General features: G+C 38.3%; 1 protein-coding gene across 7 annotated transcripts in view; it reads right to left on the bottom strand.

Moving 5' to 3' along the window:
• R3HCC1L (R3H domain and coiled-coil containing 1 like) overlaps positions 1-18,877 on the bottom strand; it is a 204,127-nt gene that overhangs the window by 105,833 nt on the left and 79,417 nt on the right. For 5 of the 7 annotated variants that reach the window (XM_001501230.6, XM_070261425.1, XM_023641283.2 and 2 more), the window contains 5 exons: positions 17,015-17,190; positions 12,289-12,359; positions 11,293-11,388; positions 10,646-10,786; positions 2,318-3,119 (listed from right to left, as the gene is read on the bottom strand). In XM_001501230.6, the coding sequence (XP_001501280.3) occupies positions 3,052-3,119; positions 10,646-10,786; positions 11,293-11,388; positions 12,289-12,359; positions 17,015-17,190 (552 nt within the window). In that variant the 3' untranslated portion in view covers positions 2,318-3,051. Of the gene's footprint in view, positions 1-2,317; positions 3,120-10,645; positions 10,787-11,292; positions 11,389-12,288; positions 12,360-17,014; positions 17,191-18,877 lie in introns of those variants that run through there. The other 2 variants (XR_011436696.1, XR_011436702.1) reach the window with 1 other exon arrangement.

Below are 18,877 nucleotides of genomic sequence, written 5' to 3' on the forward strand. Positions count from 1 at the left end.
GGCAGAGGGAGCATTATATTTTGGCATGGCAGTTTAGGTAAACAAGGGAAGGACTGATTTCCTGTTGGATCTAGCAAACATCTCCCAAACAGTAACAACATTATACTCGCACATGCAGCTAATGGTCTGTGAAAGAATGTGCAGCGTGTGGTGACTGATGACTAGATTCAGGCAGGGAGGCTACCCACAGCTTCTTGCTGGATCCAGTTTCCAAGAGGGCCAGAAAAAAGCAGGCCAGGCAGCCAGCCACCAGCTCTGGTCTCAGCCTTGCTGCCCACATCACAAGTTTGATAGGTGCAGCCAGTTCTAATTCTTGGAAAAAACTACACAAGGGTAGTGCTGTTACACGTCTGAGTTGAAAGGGAAGGACATGGGAAGACTGGTGGCTGGCATGACTTGTAACTAGATGAGGAATGTTAACAGAATACCAACCACCAAATTCCAGACAGAACCAAAAATGTGAGAAGATTTTTCACCTCGGCATACTTTAGTCTCAGAGAAACTAAAGTGCTGGGAACCTCAACTTACTAGGCAGAAGCCTAAGGTATTTCTATTCCACAAAGACCTTCACTCTACAGGGAGCATATCAGAATTGAAGGGGAGTGTACCTTTCTACTATAAAGTCCAGGTGATCCTAGGATTCAGACACGTATGCACAGCAGAGTGCGTTAACTGTCTTCTCGAATACCTGAAAAGGAGTCAGCTGCAGCTACAGGGTGCTCTCCAGTTAGCTCAGCTTATGAAGGCATGGCTTAGATATGGCCAAGGATTTGACTCCCATCTGGGCAAGCTCAATGTAGTCCGTGCTGGGCCACGGCAGGCCATCTTACCTCCAGCCAGTACACATCAATTCCAATCACCAGAAAAATCTAACTCAAAAGCATATTTTCTACTAACCGTAGATGTAGCAGCACTCCACAGATTTCAGTATTGGCTAAAAGAAATCCCTTCTCTGGGTCTGGTTATAAGGATAAGACTGAAAGTTAGAGGTGGCTGACTGTTAGCTGAAAAAAAGCCTAAGCTACTAGCCACTTAGTACACAGCATTAGATTGAGAACACAAGTAACTTCCAGAAATTACGAGGACTACAAAAAAAGCTGAGTAATAAACGTGGGGCTATATGTTACCATTAACAATGCCTTTAAAAGTTAAAATGCTGTCAGAAGGGGGAAACACCCTCAAAGGCAAGTAATAGGGGCAATCATCTCTTTTTTACTGCCCAAGGTCATTCTCAGCCTTGAAGCAGCAAAACAGAGCAACGGTGTGCCTCCGAGGTCTACCACTCAGAATGAAGCCTGGCTCCGGCTCCCTGCATTTCCTTTCAAATGCAGCTGTACAGTTCAAACAGACCTGCCCATCTTAGAGAAGTCTGCTCTCTGAAGACAGACAGCACAATCCTGCAGCTAGCAGCCAAAGAGAGGGGCACTGGCCTAAGTCATCTGGGACCGAAGGTCAGGAGAAGGACGTATTTAATCCCTCAAACGTGGAATGGAGGCGCTGAACACGAACAAGGGACACTTTCAGAACCGAGCAAGAATGAGAAGACGATGCTGAGGAAGTGCTGGCGGGCTCTCAGACCAGAAGAGCAGCAGGGACAGCTGGGCCAGGACCAAGACCCAAGGCCAGTGTCATCTGAGGAACGTGTGAACAGAGGCCCACCCCACCACGGTCTAGGCGATGCTAATAATCCATCATTGTCATGGGCACTAAATTACACAAAAAAGAGGCTACTGCCCATGGTGAAAGCACAATGAGACACTGTTTCTTGCTACTTCAGCATCTAAGTTCTGGCATTACCGTTTCTTCAGTGTAGAACTACTTTCCAAAAGCACTGAGAATACACATATGAGATGGATAAAGCCCGAGCTGATGGCTCTGACTTGTCGTGTCCTTTAGGGAACCTCTCACTACTCGGAGGTGGTGTCTTATCCTGGCTGCTCTTCGCTGTAATGGATGAGCTGGAGCTTCTTGCCCAGTGCCTCTGGCACAGGCTGAGAAGATCATACCAAGAACATGCTGTGTGACAGATGCCCTCTGCAGGATGTCACATTTGACAGAAATGGGAAAAGGCAAGAGGGTGGAGTCCGGGTGCATAAAGAGGCCAAGAAGGGGAGAGGAGCTGCCACATGCCAATTCCAGGAGAGGCACTTTATAGTATATTCTAGGGCAGAGAGATGATCAGCTCTCTATTCAGTGGGGTTCAATAAAACCAACAGATCCGCTGAACTCATGCACAGAATTACAGGAATGAAGATTCAAGGAGAGCTGCTCTCCAGTTTCTTTGTAGGAATAATAAAATTGACAAATACCAGAGTGATATATGTCATAAAATGGGCTTTAATATCTCCCTCATACAACATCCAGTACTGCTTAAACTGGAACTGGCAGGCAGCTCCCAAGACTGGCTTCCTAGGAGGAATGAAGCTGCCATGCCCCTGGCTGCTGTGCAGCTGGAGCAGCCCCAGGCACTCAGCTCAGTACAAACTCTGGAGTCCAAATATCTGCTACAGTTCACCAACTGTGGAGTTCTGAAACTGGCAGTGTAGATTCTGTGAATACCAAGTACACCAGACACTGTTCTGTCTCTTTGTACTAACTGTGCCCCCTTCTCCCCCTCAATATTGCTGTTCTCAGTTTTGTGAGGTACTAAGGAACACCCTGCCCTTGCAGGGCCTGAATCTCCCATCAGCGCAGGTTTGAATCCTCTGTTGTATTTGCTTAAAACATCTTGGAAGTGGGACCCATGCTAACACGACTTGCCCTGTCCAGATGACTCTTGGAAGTCACATCTTCCATGTTTCTTCCTAGCTGATGGCTCCTTTCTATGCCCAAAACAGGAAAGTGATTCCAAAGAATTGCATTTAGGAGTGAAGACAGACAGGAGTCCATCTTCTTTCTATACCCAGTCAATCCTTGTCTTGATTGTTTTATCTCTTTCTTTCACTAACATGCACATTTGCATGTACACAGAGCTCTGGAAGCATCCTCTTATCTGAAGACTATGGAAATATTTTCTGAATTCATGGGATTATCCCCTTCATTGAGTGATGCTCAAACTGCAGATTGGTCTCTGCCTTCCCAGATGTCTTCCCGTTGCTTGGCTTCCAACCGTTTTCTCTCTATAAATAAGAGCAGTGTTAAAAGTGGTAGTCTACTTCATATAACCAGTGACTTTCCCATAATCCAAATTACAAGGCAAATTTTAATCATGAAACAGCTGGATTTCCTGGTCTTCTCTTACCTAATTCCAGAGTTAAGAACTTTAACTTTCCATGGGCTTTGTAAGTGAAAACAACGTTACTATTACTCTATAACAGAAAAAGATCTGGGCCTAGAGAATAAAAGCTATATGGAATTAGTGAGAATCTAGCAGGATACAGATTCTAGTCTTGCTGACAACGTATTTATTTTAATTCTATTTCTCAATTGTGTTACTGTTCCAATATAACTGTGCATTATTCCCAGCTTACTGATCTTTACAAGTAATTCAATAGGCATCAAAAATACGTTTCAATATCCTTCTTTTACCTTCTTGCTCAAATGAAAATGGCAGCCACAGGGGCTTTAGTCATATCTCCCTACTATAATCTCATGGAACAATATTTCTGAGGCAAACCAAATTTCACTATTTTCAGAGCACTTTCAGGAGCCAGAAATTTTCTGGAATACACCATCTCAACATGGAAAAATGACCACATATAATGGAAGCAAACTAAGGACTATTTCTAAAAACAAAAAATGCACAAATCTGGGCAATCTGTCTTCAATTTTTAACATAGATGCTTGGTTTTCATTTAAGAAATGAAATTCATTTCATTTCCTTTCACTAAGACCTGAGAAAATACAGACCATACACGGTTTGGTGGTCTGAGCACTTCACTAGGTGCCACAATACCAGTGCTCATTTCATGGCTAGTCATTGATCTTGACACCACAGAATGCAGATGATAAACCTAAGTGCTTCCTTCCAAGGGCTATTATTTCAGACAACGTCTGCAAAAGATTTTGCAAGTCATAAACCAAGGGGATTACAGAAATCAAAGTGAGTTTAGAGTTAACACTTGCTATTTTGACCTATCTTTCCAAATCAGCAGAATCCCTTACAAAATTCCTATACTATATTTGACTGTACTTTAAGGGCAAAGAACTTGGTCAGGAAGCTGACTGGCACTTGGAAACGTGAAAAAGAGAAATTCACTGCTATTTGGGCACCATCTTGTGGCATTATGTGAATATAGCAGCAAAGTTACAAGAGGCAAAAAATGGGGGTCAGCAAATTCCAAACTGAAGGCTAGCTAGTTAATTCAGTGTCCTGTGACTCTGCTTAAGGCAGGCTTGAATGGGGTCGGGATTTTCCAAGCACTAAGGATAATGACTTGTCTCAAGGACCCCAGGATTTCTTAGGAAGGCACTGTGGTTCTGATTCTTACAAACAGGGGAAAGTTAGAAGGGGATCAAAAGGTAAAAGCAAACTTAGACAAAAGCAATTGAAAACTGGTTCTGGATTACAAGAAAAAGTGAAGAAACCAGAAAAGTGAACTATTAGAACTCAAACTCTTCGATAAGCTTGGATACTTAACTCAGAAAGGCATACGGGAAGTAATAAGAAAAGAAATCAAGGAGCAATAGAAAAATATGACTGGCCCATAAGCCACAATTCCAAAATCAAAGCAGTTCTGAAAACAAAGTTTTGTTTTTTTAAAAGCTTGGGGCCAAAACTCATTTGGTGGTAAACCTAACCTGAAAAGACACAAGGCTATTTATAGTCTTTTTTCGTATGGCTACTTATAATGCCATATTTTCTGCTGCAGAACTATTAATGTTAACAAGTTTGATTTTGATATTATGAAGCATATTAACCATATTACCTTTCTAAAATTGGAAAAGTTCTGAATTCTGAAATATTTCCTAATCTAATGCTTTCTAATAAAAGACGGTAGATCTTTATTACCAAATACATGTAAATACGATGAAATTCTGGTGGTAAACCACATGAGAAAACCAGTAAGAGTAGGGAGACAAATTAAAAAGCACAAAGAAATAGTGAAAATGTGAGGCATAAATTTAGAAATACAGACCATGAATAAAATAGAGAAACATAAGTTAGTATGACACTTAAAAATACTTTCTTCATTTTAAAGAGGAAATGGAAGCTTGGAGGGGTTAAGTGACTTGCTGAAGCTTACATAATCAGTGAAAAACTGAAGCTGGAACCCAGTCCTTAAGTCTTAAGCCATCATACTTTCCACTATCCTGACATCTGAAAATATCTACAAAGAAAGGGAAAAAATATGAAAAAAAATGTAGTGACAGAAAGATAAAGAAACATGTTGAAAGGAAAGCAGATAATAGCTGATAGACTGCATGAAAAAGCTCCTATTAACTTTATCTCCAACAATTATAAAAGTAAACTAAGTAAAGAGAAAGCCCAACAGCAGCCATAAGGGCATGAAACTAAGGAAGAAGAGAAGAATGAGTATGAGATGATGAACCTAAAGCACTCATATAAGCCGGCCCTGAAGACTTTCATTTCCCCGTATGATAAACAAACTGGCAGAAATGATTATGTTAAATGAGTTGAGTGAAATCATCACTTCTCGCTGAGGGAGTGGAAAGTGTTGAAGGGGCCAGTTTGGTGTCACGTTTAAAAAAATTAAAGAAAAGAGATGTAAATTAAAACTTTCAAAATTTACTTCTACATCTAGAAAATAATGAGAAAAATCATCACAAAATCCACTGGCAGCCACCTGCAGAGTAATAAGCAACATGAAGACTTAAAGTACAAGTCTGGTCAAACTAATCTAACTGCCTTCTTTTATGGGTTGACACATCTGGTAGATCAAAGAGAATTAATATAAGTAACCTCTTAATTTTAGAAAAGTTTTAGAATTTAGGCTTATCGAGTATTTATGTCATCATTAATATACTGGAAAAATATAATCTGGATCACAGAAGTGTTAAGGAGGCATATAACTGAGGGTGGAATGATTCTCAAGGTATTCGTGTCAACACAAAGAACTACGTGCTATTTATTTAGCAATAGTTGGCGAACTGGTCAGTTAGCCCTAGGGCCAACATTTTCATCTCTGATCCAGGCCAAGGACATAAGTTTATTAAACAGCAGGTGACACCAAAAATATGGGTAAATACTGCATGTGAGAGAAAAATATCACATTAATCTGAAAGGAAACATGCTTAGATATGAAGGGAACTTCACATCGGGGGAAAAAAGACACCAAGAAAATACCACACGACCTAGATTATGAGTCAGCAATGCAGCACTGTCCTTGAAGGCAGAATAATGGAATGCCTCAAAAGAATTTCAGAAGGTAGCAATTGTGATTAAATTTTTATTATAGTTAACTAAGTATCCTATAGAGATGATTTTACTTTCAAGTTCTTAGTGATTTAATTAATCAAAGTAGGAGATCAAATTATTGTTTACTCACTCTGCCTTTCAGGCCTGTGACCCAAAAGATGACCTTTTAGAACTAGCCAATTAATCACCTACCCCAAGAATAAAATCGAAATAAGTTATGAAATAAAATTATAGCAGGCTTTGAAAATGAGAGACTAGCTTCTTCTGAGAAGTCCTGACATTTATCTCCAATATCAGGTGGGAACCAACTGTTTCGATAAGTGGAACAAGAGGGAAATTTTACACGTATTCTCAAGTTAGGTCTTTAAAGTGTGGTTTTGTCATTTAGTATGAATCACTAGGTTAAAACATGTGATTAAGTCAAATAGAAAGCACTCAAGGATAATCTCTGCTTTAATTTCCCACTCTTAGCTACCTCTGAGATGTTATGCACTCTGCTGCACTAAAAGATACTTTCTCCATCTTCAAAGACTTATGAACTAAAGCTGTTATCCCCCAGATAAATACAACATGATTTGCTTAAAATGATTTGGGTACTTCCTTTTTCAATTCTTCCCAGAGTAGCTTTACTTTCTGAATCTTCTTTTTAAGGACTACGACACCGACTTCTCACTAAAAGGGTAAGAAAGACCAAAGTAGGGTGGAAGAACTTAGCAGGAAAGTGTTTAAATCCCAAATTCATTAATTAGAAGGGTTACATATGCAGTGGTCACCTCCGGGTTTTATAAAGAAAAACAGGGAGGATCAGAAAGGGTTCAAAGTAGAATCATGAAGGAAATAAGATTTATGAAGAAAAATTAAAGTAACCAATGTCATTCATATATTCAGTCAATGAACATGAATACTGAGTACCTTTTTATGAACCAGTCACTGTGCCAGACAGCAGAGCTCTTACAGTCGGAAAAAGAAAGATAGATTATTCTATAGTATTATTAATAAAACTACCTATATCAGGATGGCACATAGATTTCAATTCCCATGCTAATTTTGATCAATTGGCAACAGTCAAGTCAAAACTCACCAAGGAAGGTAGGTCATGACTGATTAGCACTGTCTGTCATGGATAATGGACAGGGAGCAGCAAGTACATAGTACATATTTGTCATTAGTGGCTCATATTATTATAATAAATCCTAATTTCCCAAGAGTCACATAAATAATAGCATTCTGATTTTGTAAAGCACCTTTCTAAACAATTTTACACATGTTAACTTATGTTGTGCTCAAAAAGTGCTCAATGATTAGGTAAGTCAAGCATTATTTTTCCTTTGTTGGCAACTGGGGCACAGAGAGGTTTCAGAGACTTGCCCACGGCCACAGAGCCAGTTAATAGCAAAAACTCTATTATAGCCCAGATCCCCTCATTCCTGAATGATCTACCCTTGATCTTTACAGTTACAGGCTCTTAGAACAGAATGGTATCCAGATGTTCCCTCCTTCTACTAAGGAAAAAAGAAGAGGAAACTGGTTTAAACTATTACACAAATTTAAGTTAGACCTAAAGAAGAATGTTCTGACAGTGAATGCTGCTGACCATGGGAACAGATAACTAAAAAGAAGCCTGTCATATTTCATTTTCTGAAGACCTTAAAAAAATTTTTATCTTTTTTTCCCTGGGAAAAAAGTCCTTCAAGAGAGATTGGAGTATTGTAGAAGGAGCATGGGTTCTAATTAGAGAGGCCTACGTTCAAATGCCTCCTCTCAATTTACCAGCTGGGTGACCGTAGGCCAGTTACTTAACTTCTCTGGGCCAACTAGAAACTGGAGATAATAACCATGCATCAGAGTTATAACATGCTGCATTGCCTGGAGTTTCCTTCCAATCTTCTTAATCACAAAAAGCTTTTCATGGCTTTTAATATTAAAATCTTCAGAACTAAAGTGAGAGAAGAAAAAATTGCTTAAAATACCAGGTTCATATTTTCTGCCTTACTCAAAGCAGAAAACCCCACCAGATTGTTAAGTCTTAAGGAGAGGAACAACATCTTGCCATCTCTCTAATTCTCCTAAATAGAGAGCACAATGCATCGCACAGGGCAGGTGCTCAGTGAATGCCAAAGGTAGTTGACAGAGTATTACAGAAAATTTACAATAAAGAGTAATGACAAAAAATATGCATTGGAATCTGAGTTGGACTCACCATATAGTGATAATGTTCTACTACTAATAAAAACAGCAGCAGCTAACATTTATCACATAATTATTATAGGTCTATAGAAACAAGAGACAGAGCGTTCATATGGTTTTTGAAGATGACCAAGTATCTTTCGTGGATTATGTCACTTGATTTCCATTTTATGGATGAGGAAACAGAGGCCTCCAGACAGTAAGTAATTTATCCAAGGTCACAGAGCCACAAAATGGCAGAGCTTAGATGTCGAACCAGGCAGTTTGAGTCCAGAGTCCACAATACTATGTACTATGCTGTCCTGACCCCTCCCCGTCCAGTGAAAGAAGATCTGCAACAAAAATATCTGTTCTGTTTAATACCTAAACAGTAATTTCCACAGAAAAAAATCTTTAAGTGAAAAGTCTTGGGCTCCATGCAGACAGATGTAACAGTATTTGCTCAACACATGAAGAAGCCAGAAAGAGATATATCAGGAATGTTCCATATGCATTTTCTCAGATATTAAGAATGGGAGAGTCCTGAAATATAATAAGGGAACAGTCCTCTATAATCCACACCGCCGCAGCACCAATGGACAGGAGGAACTTATCACAGTGGGTCTCGATCCACTTAAACAAAAGCCCTTCCTTAAAAAGGCAGCAGCAGGGTACCCACTTAGCCAACAGTCTCATTTGTAATTGCATCACTGAAAGTCCTCTGTGTAGCTGGGCATTTAAAACAAATACTGCAAGTGGAGATCATGCTGATGTGCCTAGAGAGAAACGGAGGGGAATCCTCAGGTGCTACCCACACAAAAGCACTGCTGCAGCACCTGTACAGACAGGTGATATCACGCTCCCAGGCAAGCTTGATGCACTGCAAAGAGTCATATCTCCTTTCATAGATACTGCTGTTATTACCTCTACTGATCTTCTGAGATAACTGTGCTTATCACAGAGAAATCATTTTCCACAGAGATAACCAATTAATAAAGAGTTAAGGACACTGCACATTCTCCTTTAATCTAGTTCTGTTATTGCCATCTATAAAAACCAGAGGAGTCTTCCCGTTTCTATAGTCTGCAGGAGGCCTTTAAGTGAACAACACACTGGAAAAATCAAAACTGCCTCATTATAATCATTAAGGTTTCAAAAATTAGTTGGGTTCAACCCTGAAACTCTAGCACCTGCCATGACACACTCTGTCACTGGTTATCTGGCCAGTGCAGCTGAGAGCCTGCAAGCTGCCTGCTATCACCAAAGCAGAGTGGACAGGAAGTATTAATGGCCTTGTTAGACCGGCAATAAACAAGGAGTTTGAAACTTCAATTCGTTTAATGGAAAAATGAAGTTCCTTTTCGGTAAGTGGAATTTTCAGAATAAATTGCCTTCACAGATTCCACAGATCGTGGGCTAAGGCAATGAGACTGTCTAAAGCCTGCAGGTTGATAAAAAGTACTTAAGTGCAAAGCCAGAGTCCCAAGCCTTTACATACAAGTCAACAGCCTATAAAAGAGGAGAGAGATTTTAACCTCAACTCCAAACGAGAGGGAAAGAAATCTCTGCTTGTGGATCATTTGAAATCCTTTCCGAGAACTCTTAGGTACTGGAAAATAATCAGAAGTTAGGTTAATCTAGATGTGCTCTAATGAAGCCACTCAGGACTGTCTTTGAAGAAAAAAAACACCCCCTACAGTTATCATTATCAAATGTCAATTGCTGGCTTTTCCTTAATTTGTCTTCTACCCAAGATCTAAACCATTTTATAGTATCATGGCAATCATGGCCCAGTAAAACCACAGCAAATAATGGTTTCTGCCTGGAAAACTATTACTTCTTCACAGCAAAATTTTTCTCAGAGTTTGGAGCAAGAATTATAGAAAAACCCATGGGTGAGGTAAGAACCGGAAACTATTTCTTGGAAAACAATAGTAGGAGCATGGATCAGGGTGCCTCGGCATGTGGAACATGCAGACAAATCCTGAAGTGTCTTCTTCCTAAATATAAGGCTTAAAAACAATGTCAATGTACTTGGGAAGCTTCTAGGAAACGGAAATGACAAAACGGAATGGGCTTTAGTCATTTTTCTTTTTTTATACATGCCTTATAAAGTGAGCTCTAAAGGGACTAAAGAAGAAAGCCATCACTTCAACTCACCTCGGGCTTCTTGCAATTTCTTGAGCTCTGCTTCCCGTTCAGTTTTGCTCTGCTTACTTCGAACCCCAAGGGCACTGATAACTAACCTTCTGGCTAAGGCTGCTGAAGTCTCAGGACGCTCCTTTGCTGGCTGGAGGAACTCTGAAAGGGAGAAAGGGAGGGAGGAGGAGGGAGGGAGGAGGAGGGAGTAAGGAAGAGAAAGCACTCTAGCTCCAAGTGATTTAACTCAGTAATTAACATACAAAATAGACTAACAAGGGCTGCATCAGCAGTAATTAATATAAGCCTGATAGATGACGATCAGAGGAAATTAACATGGCAAAGCACAAACAGAGCTGGCTTCATTATCTGTATTAACACAATTTCTTACTGTGACTCTATCAAACAGCTAAACAGAGGTAAACTAGATAAGGATATCATCAGGCAAAGTTCCTGCATTGCTTGCCTAGTATCTCCCACTCTCTCCAAGTGGCTGCTCAGATGCCATTATTTCCAACATAGCCTTTTCTTTTTTCCTGTAAGAATATACTTACTTTAATACTAAAAATAAAAGTGATATGTTTTTAGAACTCTGGATGCTGCACAAGTGCTGGAAAAAACAATAACACCACTATCAACATGATAAAGCCCCGAGATGACAGGCTTACCGGCATAAGCTCTAGCTTTGGCCTTGGCTGCTCTCGTGGCCTGTGACAAGGGTCGGGTCTTCACCATGGCATGTTTACTTCCGAGAGCATCACGAGCTGCAAAGAGGAACAAATGTAAGGAAGGAAGAGACACGAAGAAGACTGACGCAAAGGAAAATTTAAGGCTAGTTCTTAGAAAGTTTTTCCTAGATGTTATGCTTTTTTTTTCATGGCAAGCAAAAGAAATTGGTAAACTCTAGAAAATCCAAAAGGAACAACTTGGCAGCGATTATTTTAGATCAGAGATCAGCAAACTATGGCTCTGTGACCATATCCAGCTAACTATCTGTTTCTGTAAAGTTTTACTGAAATAGAGCCATGTCCATTCCTTTGCATATTGTCTACGGATGTTTTCTTGTTACAGCAGCAGAGTTAAGTAGTGACAGAGATCTTATGCCCTAAAATATTTACTGTCTAGACCTGTACAGAATAAGTCTGCAGACCCGAATTTTAGGTTGTTCAAACAGAAACCAAGATCTCTGATTTCTTTGAATGCCTCTGCATCAGATGTATCATGAGGCCAAGGATACATCTGAAAAGGCCGTTATCATACATTCTGAAAGTAGGTATTACTACCTCTCACCAGAAAGGTTAAAGGGCTACTTAAAATTCATTTGTCTGAGGGGAAAAAAATCACAAATATTGTAAGATTTAGCCACGTTGGCTTCTTCAATCTCTACCTACAATCTGTTTATGCTCTATTATAACTGACAGTTATGCAGCAAACAGCCTTGGAAGGAGCTGACTCTCCCTCCAGATACCAGTGCATGAAGGTGAAAAGGGAGAAGGCGAGCACCTGGGTACCAAAGTACTAGGCCTCAAAAACCTGTATCTGTCAATTACCGATACTGGCTGAATAAAATGCCAGCCAACGTTGGAATAGAAGGGAAATAAGAACAAGTAGCAGCAGAAAATGCACAATATTAAAAAGAACACAGAAATCCACTGGGTGAATACCTGTAATCGGACTGGAGAATACTCCTAGGGCATGTGTATCATCCACCCATTTAATATCAAATCCTTTCTTTCTGCAACAAAAGAACAAATTGTATTTCTTAAAATAAAATTTACTTTTATGAAACATCTTTCAAATAGAGTCTCACAAAACATTTCATGAGGAGATAAAGAGAAACACTCAATTAGCACACAGGTGGAATGGGGATAATGACACAAAAAACAGCTTGGAGGACAGAAGAAGCCATTGAATTTTAAAAGCAAATAATACCATCATAAAGAACTACTTGGGAGTATTTTACATTCCAGTCATTTATAGACATCAACTAATTAATCCTCACAAGCCCCTTGGGGAGGTAAACTATTTAATGCACTATTTACAAGAGATGTTCTTACGGAGGGGAACAGAAGAGGTGGAAAGAGGAAGCAGAGGAGGAGCAGAGGAGGAGCAGAAGAGTATTAGAGGAGGAGGTGGGCAGGGAAGGTCACCTGGATTTAATGCAAATGCAGGCACAGGGACAGAGAGGGAGAAGGACATAGGTCATTCAAAGCAAAAAAATCAGGTAATGGAGAAAAAGGACAGGTATAATCAAAGAGGCTGACCTATTCTTTCTTTCTCGTTTCAGAGAAAGGGAAAATAAGAAAGAATTGTGGCAAAGTCAGAAAAATTCAGGATAAAAGAAATCAAGATAAGAGAAATATCAGACCAGATTAGAAAGAATGACCATTAAGTACTAAAAAAAAACACCTTTATTTTGGAACAGAGCTATACAGTGAGCACAAGGACTATCAGGATGATGCCATGACAGGTGTCATTTTTTCAGCTAGGAGCTTAAAACTGCTCACAGACTCAATACAGTTCTGTGGAAAGAGCAGAGGTTTGAGGATCAGACATAAATGGACTCAGGTTCTGCCACCCTGAGATCCTGGGCAGGTTTAACCTCTCTTTAAGCTAAGTCTGCTCATCTGTAGAAATGGGCACAGTACCTTCCTAACAGAGTTGTGAAAAACGGAAATGAGATCATCCATGACAAAGAACATGGTGTTAAGCAGTTAGTGGGCATTTACTAAATGAATGGTGCTCATTATTTATTAATAGCAATATTCATCAGGAAAATTATTAACTCTGATGAAGATAGTGATTAGCACATAAAGCTGACACTGGTATTTAACTCACAGGTGTTATTATAAGCTTCTGCACCCTGACTTTTTCTTTATTTTTATTAAAGCACTATGAAGAAGAAAAAAGACAACTGCTAAAATATCTTCACTCTTTAACAACCAGTGAAGAAAAAAAATTGCTTTGAGGGAAAAGGAATAAAGGAGGCTTTGAACGTTAGTTAGAGAATTTCCTGAATGTAAGGGTAAGTTTGACCGTGACATGAAATGACCACAGGGGTTGGAGACCGCGGACAAGTTCAATAGGAGAAGTCTATATTATAAGATAGTTTGCAAAAATGATAGAAAAAGGCCTAGATAGGTTATGGAGGGCCTTTTAGACTTTGGAACTTCATAATCCTTTAAAATGCTCTTTTGGGAATATTAGGGGGTTTTTATAGAAAAATGGTCTTACAGGTAAGAATAGGAAGAAACAAAGCAAAGGGAAGTTAACAATTCATAAGAATTAACTAATCTTCAGGAAACTCTAGACATCAACAAAACTGATCCTTGGTTTTAATCATTATTAACAACAATCTAAGGTAGTTCTACTTTGGGATTTAATCTCATTGGCTGCTTTTTAAAATCTATTATGCATTTCACATAGAACAGGCCCTGATATTGGGTCTTAACGTAACTGCAATGATTTAGACTAACTGACCTATACTATCTACACAGAGTAAGGTCTATGGCAGAGAAGTGTCCTTCAGGATCCAGTCACCCCTTCCTTCTTTTAGTTATAGAACTGATACTCCCCACCAACCAAATTTAAGTGAGGTATATGGCTGCTAGCTAGTATTGCCTGTTCTAAAACTTCATAAAATAACAGCATGCTTGTTTTTGTACATAAAGTTTCATTGAATACAGCCGTGTTCCTTTGTTTACATCTTGTCTATGGCTGCTTTTGTGCAATGATGGCAGAGTTGCCTAAAACATTTACTATCTGGCCCTTTAAAAAACAGTTGGGGGCTATACCCTAACTGATACAAAATCAAGATGTACATGAATTGATTTTTAAATTTAAATCTATAATATCAAACAATGGACCTGGATCATTTTTAATATCAGGATTGGAGCATTAAAGTATAATCCTTTTTGGTATTGACTAATTCTTTCAGATCTTGAAATCCTTTTTCTCAGTAACTTTTTTTCTAGATTGTTTCTTTATTGCTGAAGCTTATTTTTTCTTACAAGTTAAGGATACAGAAGTATACTTCTGACTCTTTTACCTTTTACATATATGTATAAACTATATACATAACAAGGGTTAGTGCAATTGTTCTCAAACCCACTTACATTAGTTTTAACTTATATTTTCACTACATGATTTAATTAAATAAAATTTAAAGGATGAAATATGAGGCTGAAAAAGATGAGTTGCTGTGTCTATAAAAACTTAATTGAATGCTTTGGAAGACCAGAGAAAGGTGAGGTCACTAAAAAAACCCCAAAAACTTTAATCAATTTACATTTAGGAAAAATAGCTATAAAAGAGAAAACACTTTAACCTATGAGGAATATGTACTCAGATGACTCTGAAGGTACATTAAAGTTCTTGCTGCACTTTAAAGAAATTAAATTGAAAGTCACAGGTGATATATTATGAGGGTGAAGTACAAGAACTCTTCCATCAATAGAGCAATAACTTTAAAAAAAAGGTGGCTTTCGTACCACATCAAAGACTGGCAAGTGAATGAATATTTATATGTGTTGTTAAAATGAACCAGTTGAGACATATAACAATCATTTTTTATCATTCTCCACTGGACTATTTCTACCTCAGTGGTCAGAATAACTTCAAATCAATTTAAGGTGCTCCTGGACTGTTGGGGCTTTTGGGGGCTTGGCAGAAGAAAACACACATCCTCTCAGGAGAAATCCTCTTCTTCTATTGTAGGCCTCAATTCCCATAAAGAAAACTACAAGGAAAATGGTTGGCTCATAGTAAAAAGATAACTAAATCTCCAAAAAAGCAAGTCACTATAAGAGAGAAATTGCAGAAATAGAACTAAAAGGACTTCAGAGAAGACTACAGAAGGTCTATGTTTAATATACTTAAAGAAATTTTTAAAATCGTGAAAATATCTGGAGAAAATAAGAAGCTAAAAAAAATGACCATTCAGACTTGAAAAAAAAATAGAGAACTTTGCAAAATGAAAAAACAAAATGAAATTTAAAAATTCAATGGACAAATTTAACAGCAAATTTAACACAGCTGAAGAAAAACATCGGTGCACTGGGAACTAGAGCTAAAGAATTTACTCAGACTCTAACAGAGACAAAGAGATGGAAAACATGAAAGACAGGTAACATGAGGGTTAAGTGAGAAGGTCTATTATACATTTAATTGGCATCTCAGAGAAGGTAAAAGAGAGAGAAAGACGGGCACAGAGGCAATATTTGAAGAGATAACGTCTGAGTGTTCTCCAAAACCAACAAAAAACACTAATTCACTGATTTAAGAAGCCCAAATAATCTCAAGAAGAATAAATAAAAAGAAATACAAAACCACATCATACTGAAAATACACAATACTAAAGACAAAGAGAAAACCTTAAGAGCATCCAAAGAGCAAAGACATTACATTCAGAAGTGACAACTGTTAGACTTTCAGCTGGCTTCTCATCCTCCACAGAGAAAGCCAGGAGACAGGAGACTAGTATCTTCAAGTTCCTGAAAGAAAAGTAACTGCCAGCCTAGAATTCTATACCCAGCAAAAATGTCTTTCAAGAATGAAGTTGAAATAAAGCCATTAAAAAACAACAAAAACACCCCAACTGAGTTTGTTACCAGCAGACTGTTACTAAATTAATGCTAATAAATATATTTCATGCAGGAGATTTCAGATGGAAGGTATGAGATCCAAGAAGATATAAATCAAGTACACAGAAAGTGGATAAATCTGAATGCTGAATATATAAAACAATAACAACATCAAACAGAGTTTAAAAAGGAAAAAGAAAAAATTAAAAAGAATCAAAATAATCACAACAGCATACTAGTTGCGGGGGGCTAAGAGGTGGGGAATGGAATTGGGGAATGGAGTTAAAAGTCCTTATAATGTTTAGAAAGAGTGTAAAAAATATTAACTTTAGCCATTGATAAGTTAAGCATGCACTTTGTAATAGAACACAGAGTTTCATTTCCCCAAAAAATGGAATGAGAAAAAAATACCTCATCAATCCAAAAGAAGGCAAGAAGAAGAGAAAAAGATGGGACAAGTAAACACACACAAAAAAGATGGCAGGCACACATCTAAATATATCAATAATTACAATAAATATAAATAGACTAAATGTACCATGAAGACAGATTCGGAAGTCATCATTGATGACATTCTTCTTAAATGCTAAAATGGGGCCTAAAAAGACTATTTGGCATTTTTAAGGAACTTAGAAGAAGAGTCGTTTGATATAGAAGATTTCTAATGCACTTGGAAAAGGCAATAAACAAACTTGATGCTAAAGCAAACCAGTGGGGAATATGAAAATACAAGATGAGTTTTCAGAAGACATTTTAGGAAACTTCATCCCACCCTCCCTAACACACCCAACCATTTGCAAATACTTACTGATAACTGCAGAAAACCCGTAGGAGGTCTTCAGTACGAAATTCTTGGGGGAAGTCATAAATTTCAATGACATGTGGGAATTCACAATCACTGAGGTCAATATCAGGAACTTCATAGTTGTAATAATCAAATCTAGATTCCTGGATGCTTTCTCTATTCTTCATATTCCCTGATAACTAGGGAGAGGAGGTATATAAGCAACTGTTACATCAAGCCAGGGCATTATAAAATATTCTACCATATATAATCAATCCTCCTCCTTGTCTCCATGTTCCTATTCCTTAACCTTTAGCATTGTCTCTGTATTAATGCTGTTCATGAATATAATAATGACCAGAGTTCTCTTTCTCAGTTTATATTATACACGTGGAATACTCGAAAAGATGTTGAAATTCCAGCAAAGATAGGCAATGCATGAAAGTTAACTTGCATTTATCAACCAGTGTGTGAGAAAACGTAGAATGATTAATGTAGTGAGTTACAAATGGTACATCTTAGAAAATGAATTTCGGAAAATAGCTGAAGAGATGAATTAATAACATTTGCTTTATTTGATTTTATTGATCAGGCTCATCTCATAGTTTCTTTTCTGAAAGTGAACAAAAACAAAGCAAAATTTTTAGAAATGAAAACACTTTGTGAGTTCACCTTTTGTTGAATGTAGCTTATAAAGGAATTTGTTAAGACAAATGTAAGTGGTACAAGTAATTATATTTAAGGTCCCTAGCATGAGAACTACCTAAAGGAATTCCCACATAGCAGGTTAGTAAGGAATTAATAGTAATGAAAAATACTTAAAATTTGGCTACCCTGTGAAAAAACTGAAGGCTATTAACTATTTCACATCAGAAGCAAGAGAAGGGAAAGGGAAGAATGGAAAGTGGCAGCAAGGCTATCACAGTCATTTTGTTTTTCACCTGTTATAAAACCTAGATGCTAGCACTGACCACCCAAAGCCCTCAGACCCAAAAGTGTCTTCTCTCTGTTAATCAAAAGTCCACCTTGAAGTCCCTTCAAGCTTTCTCTCTTTTATTCTGAGCCTCTTTTCCCATCATGTGAGGAAATGAGAACTTGCAATGCCAAGGATATATCTCCTTTCCTTGGAGAAGTGAAAAATGGATTCAAGAATTTTATTCGGGAAGGAGGGTTGGGGGAAGGTGACATAGGTAAAATCAACAAAAATGTTCATTTATTGCTATGCCTCTAGTTCCTTTTCTCCACTAAATTTCAGTTTTACATCTAAAAAAGTGGGCATAATAATATTACCTACACCTCATAGACAGGGGTGGATTACATGAGATGAGGTAGTAAGTGCTTAGCTTACTGCCAGACACCTAAGTATTCAATGAATTCAACCCACTTTAAACAAATCTTAACTGAGTGCCCAATCTATCACAGGCCAAGCATCACATTATTCCCACTCTGCTTAGGATGTAGAAAGCAGGAAGAGAATATTCCTCCCACAGTAACAATGAAAAAAACCAGCTGATCCACAAAATCAAAACTTTTCTTGAGTTCACCAGACAGCTGAGAATACAAGACAACCAAGGAGACTGAAATCCACAGAATGACAAGTCCTTCCAAAAAGAAACAGAACACAAACTGTTTTGCCTTTAGCAGATGATGGAAAGACGTGGCCACCACACAAGTGGACAAAAGCCTGGAGTAGGCTGGAGTATCAGTTTAGAACAACTCAGAGCCCCAGAAACAAGGCGGGTCTGCAATGATTTGAAGTCCATCCTTATGCCAGTACCACACTGTCTTGATTACTGTAGTTTTATAACAGGTTTTGAAATCAGGAAGTTTAAGTCTTCCTATGTTCTTTTTCAAAACCATTTTGGCTATTCTGGATCCCTTACATTT

The sequence above is a fragment of the Equus caballus genome, chromosome 1 (genome assembly GCF_041296265.1).
Source record: "Equus caballus isolate H_3958 breed thoroughbred chromosome 1, TB-T2T, whole genome shotgun sequence".
NCBI lineage: Eukaryota > Metazoa > Chordata > Mammalia > Perissodactyla > Equidae > Equus > Equus caballus.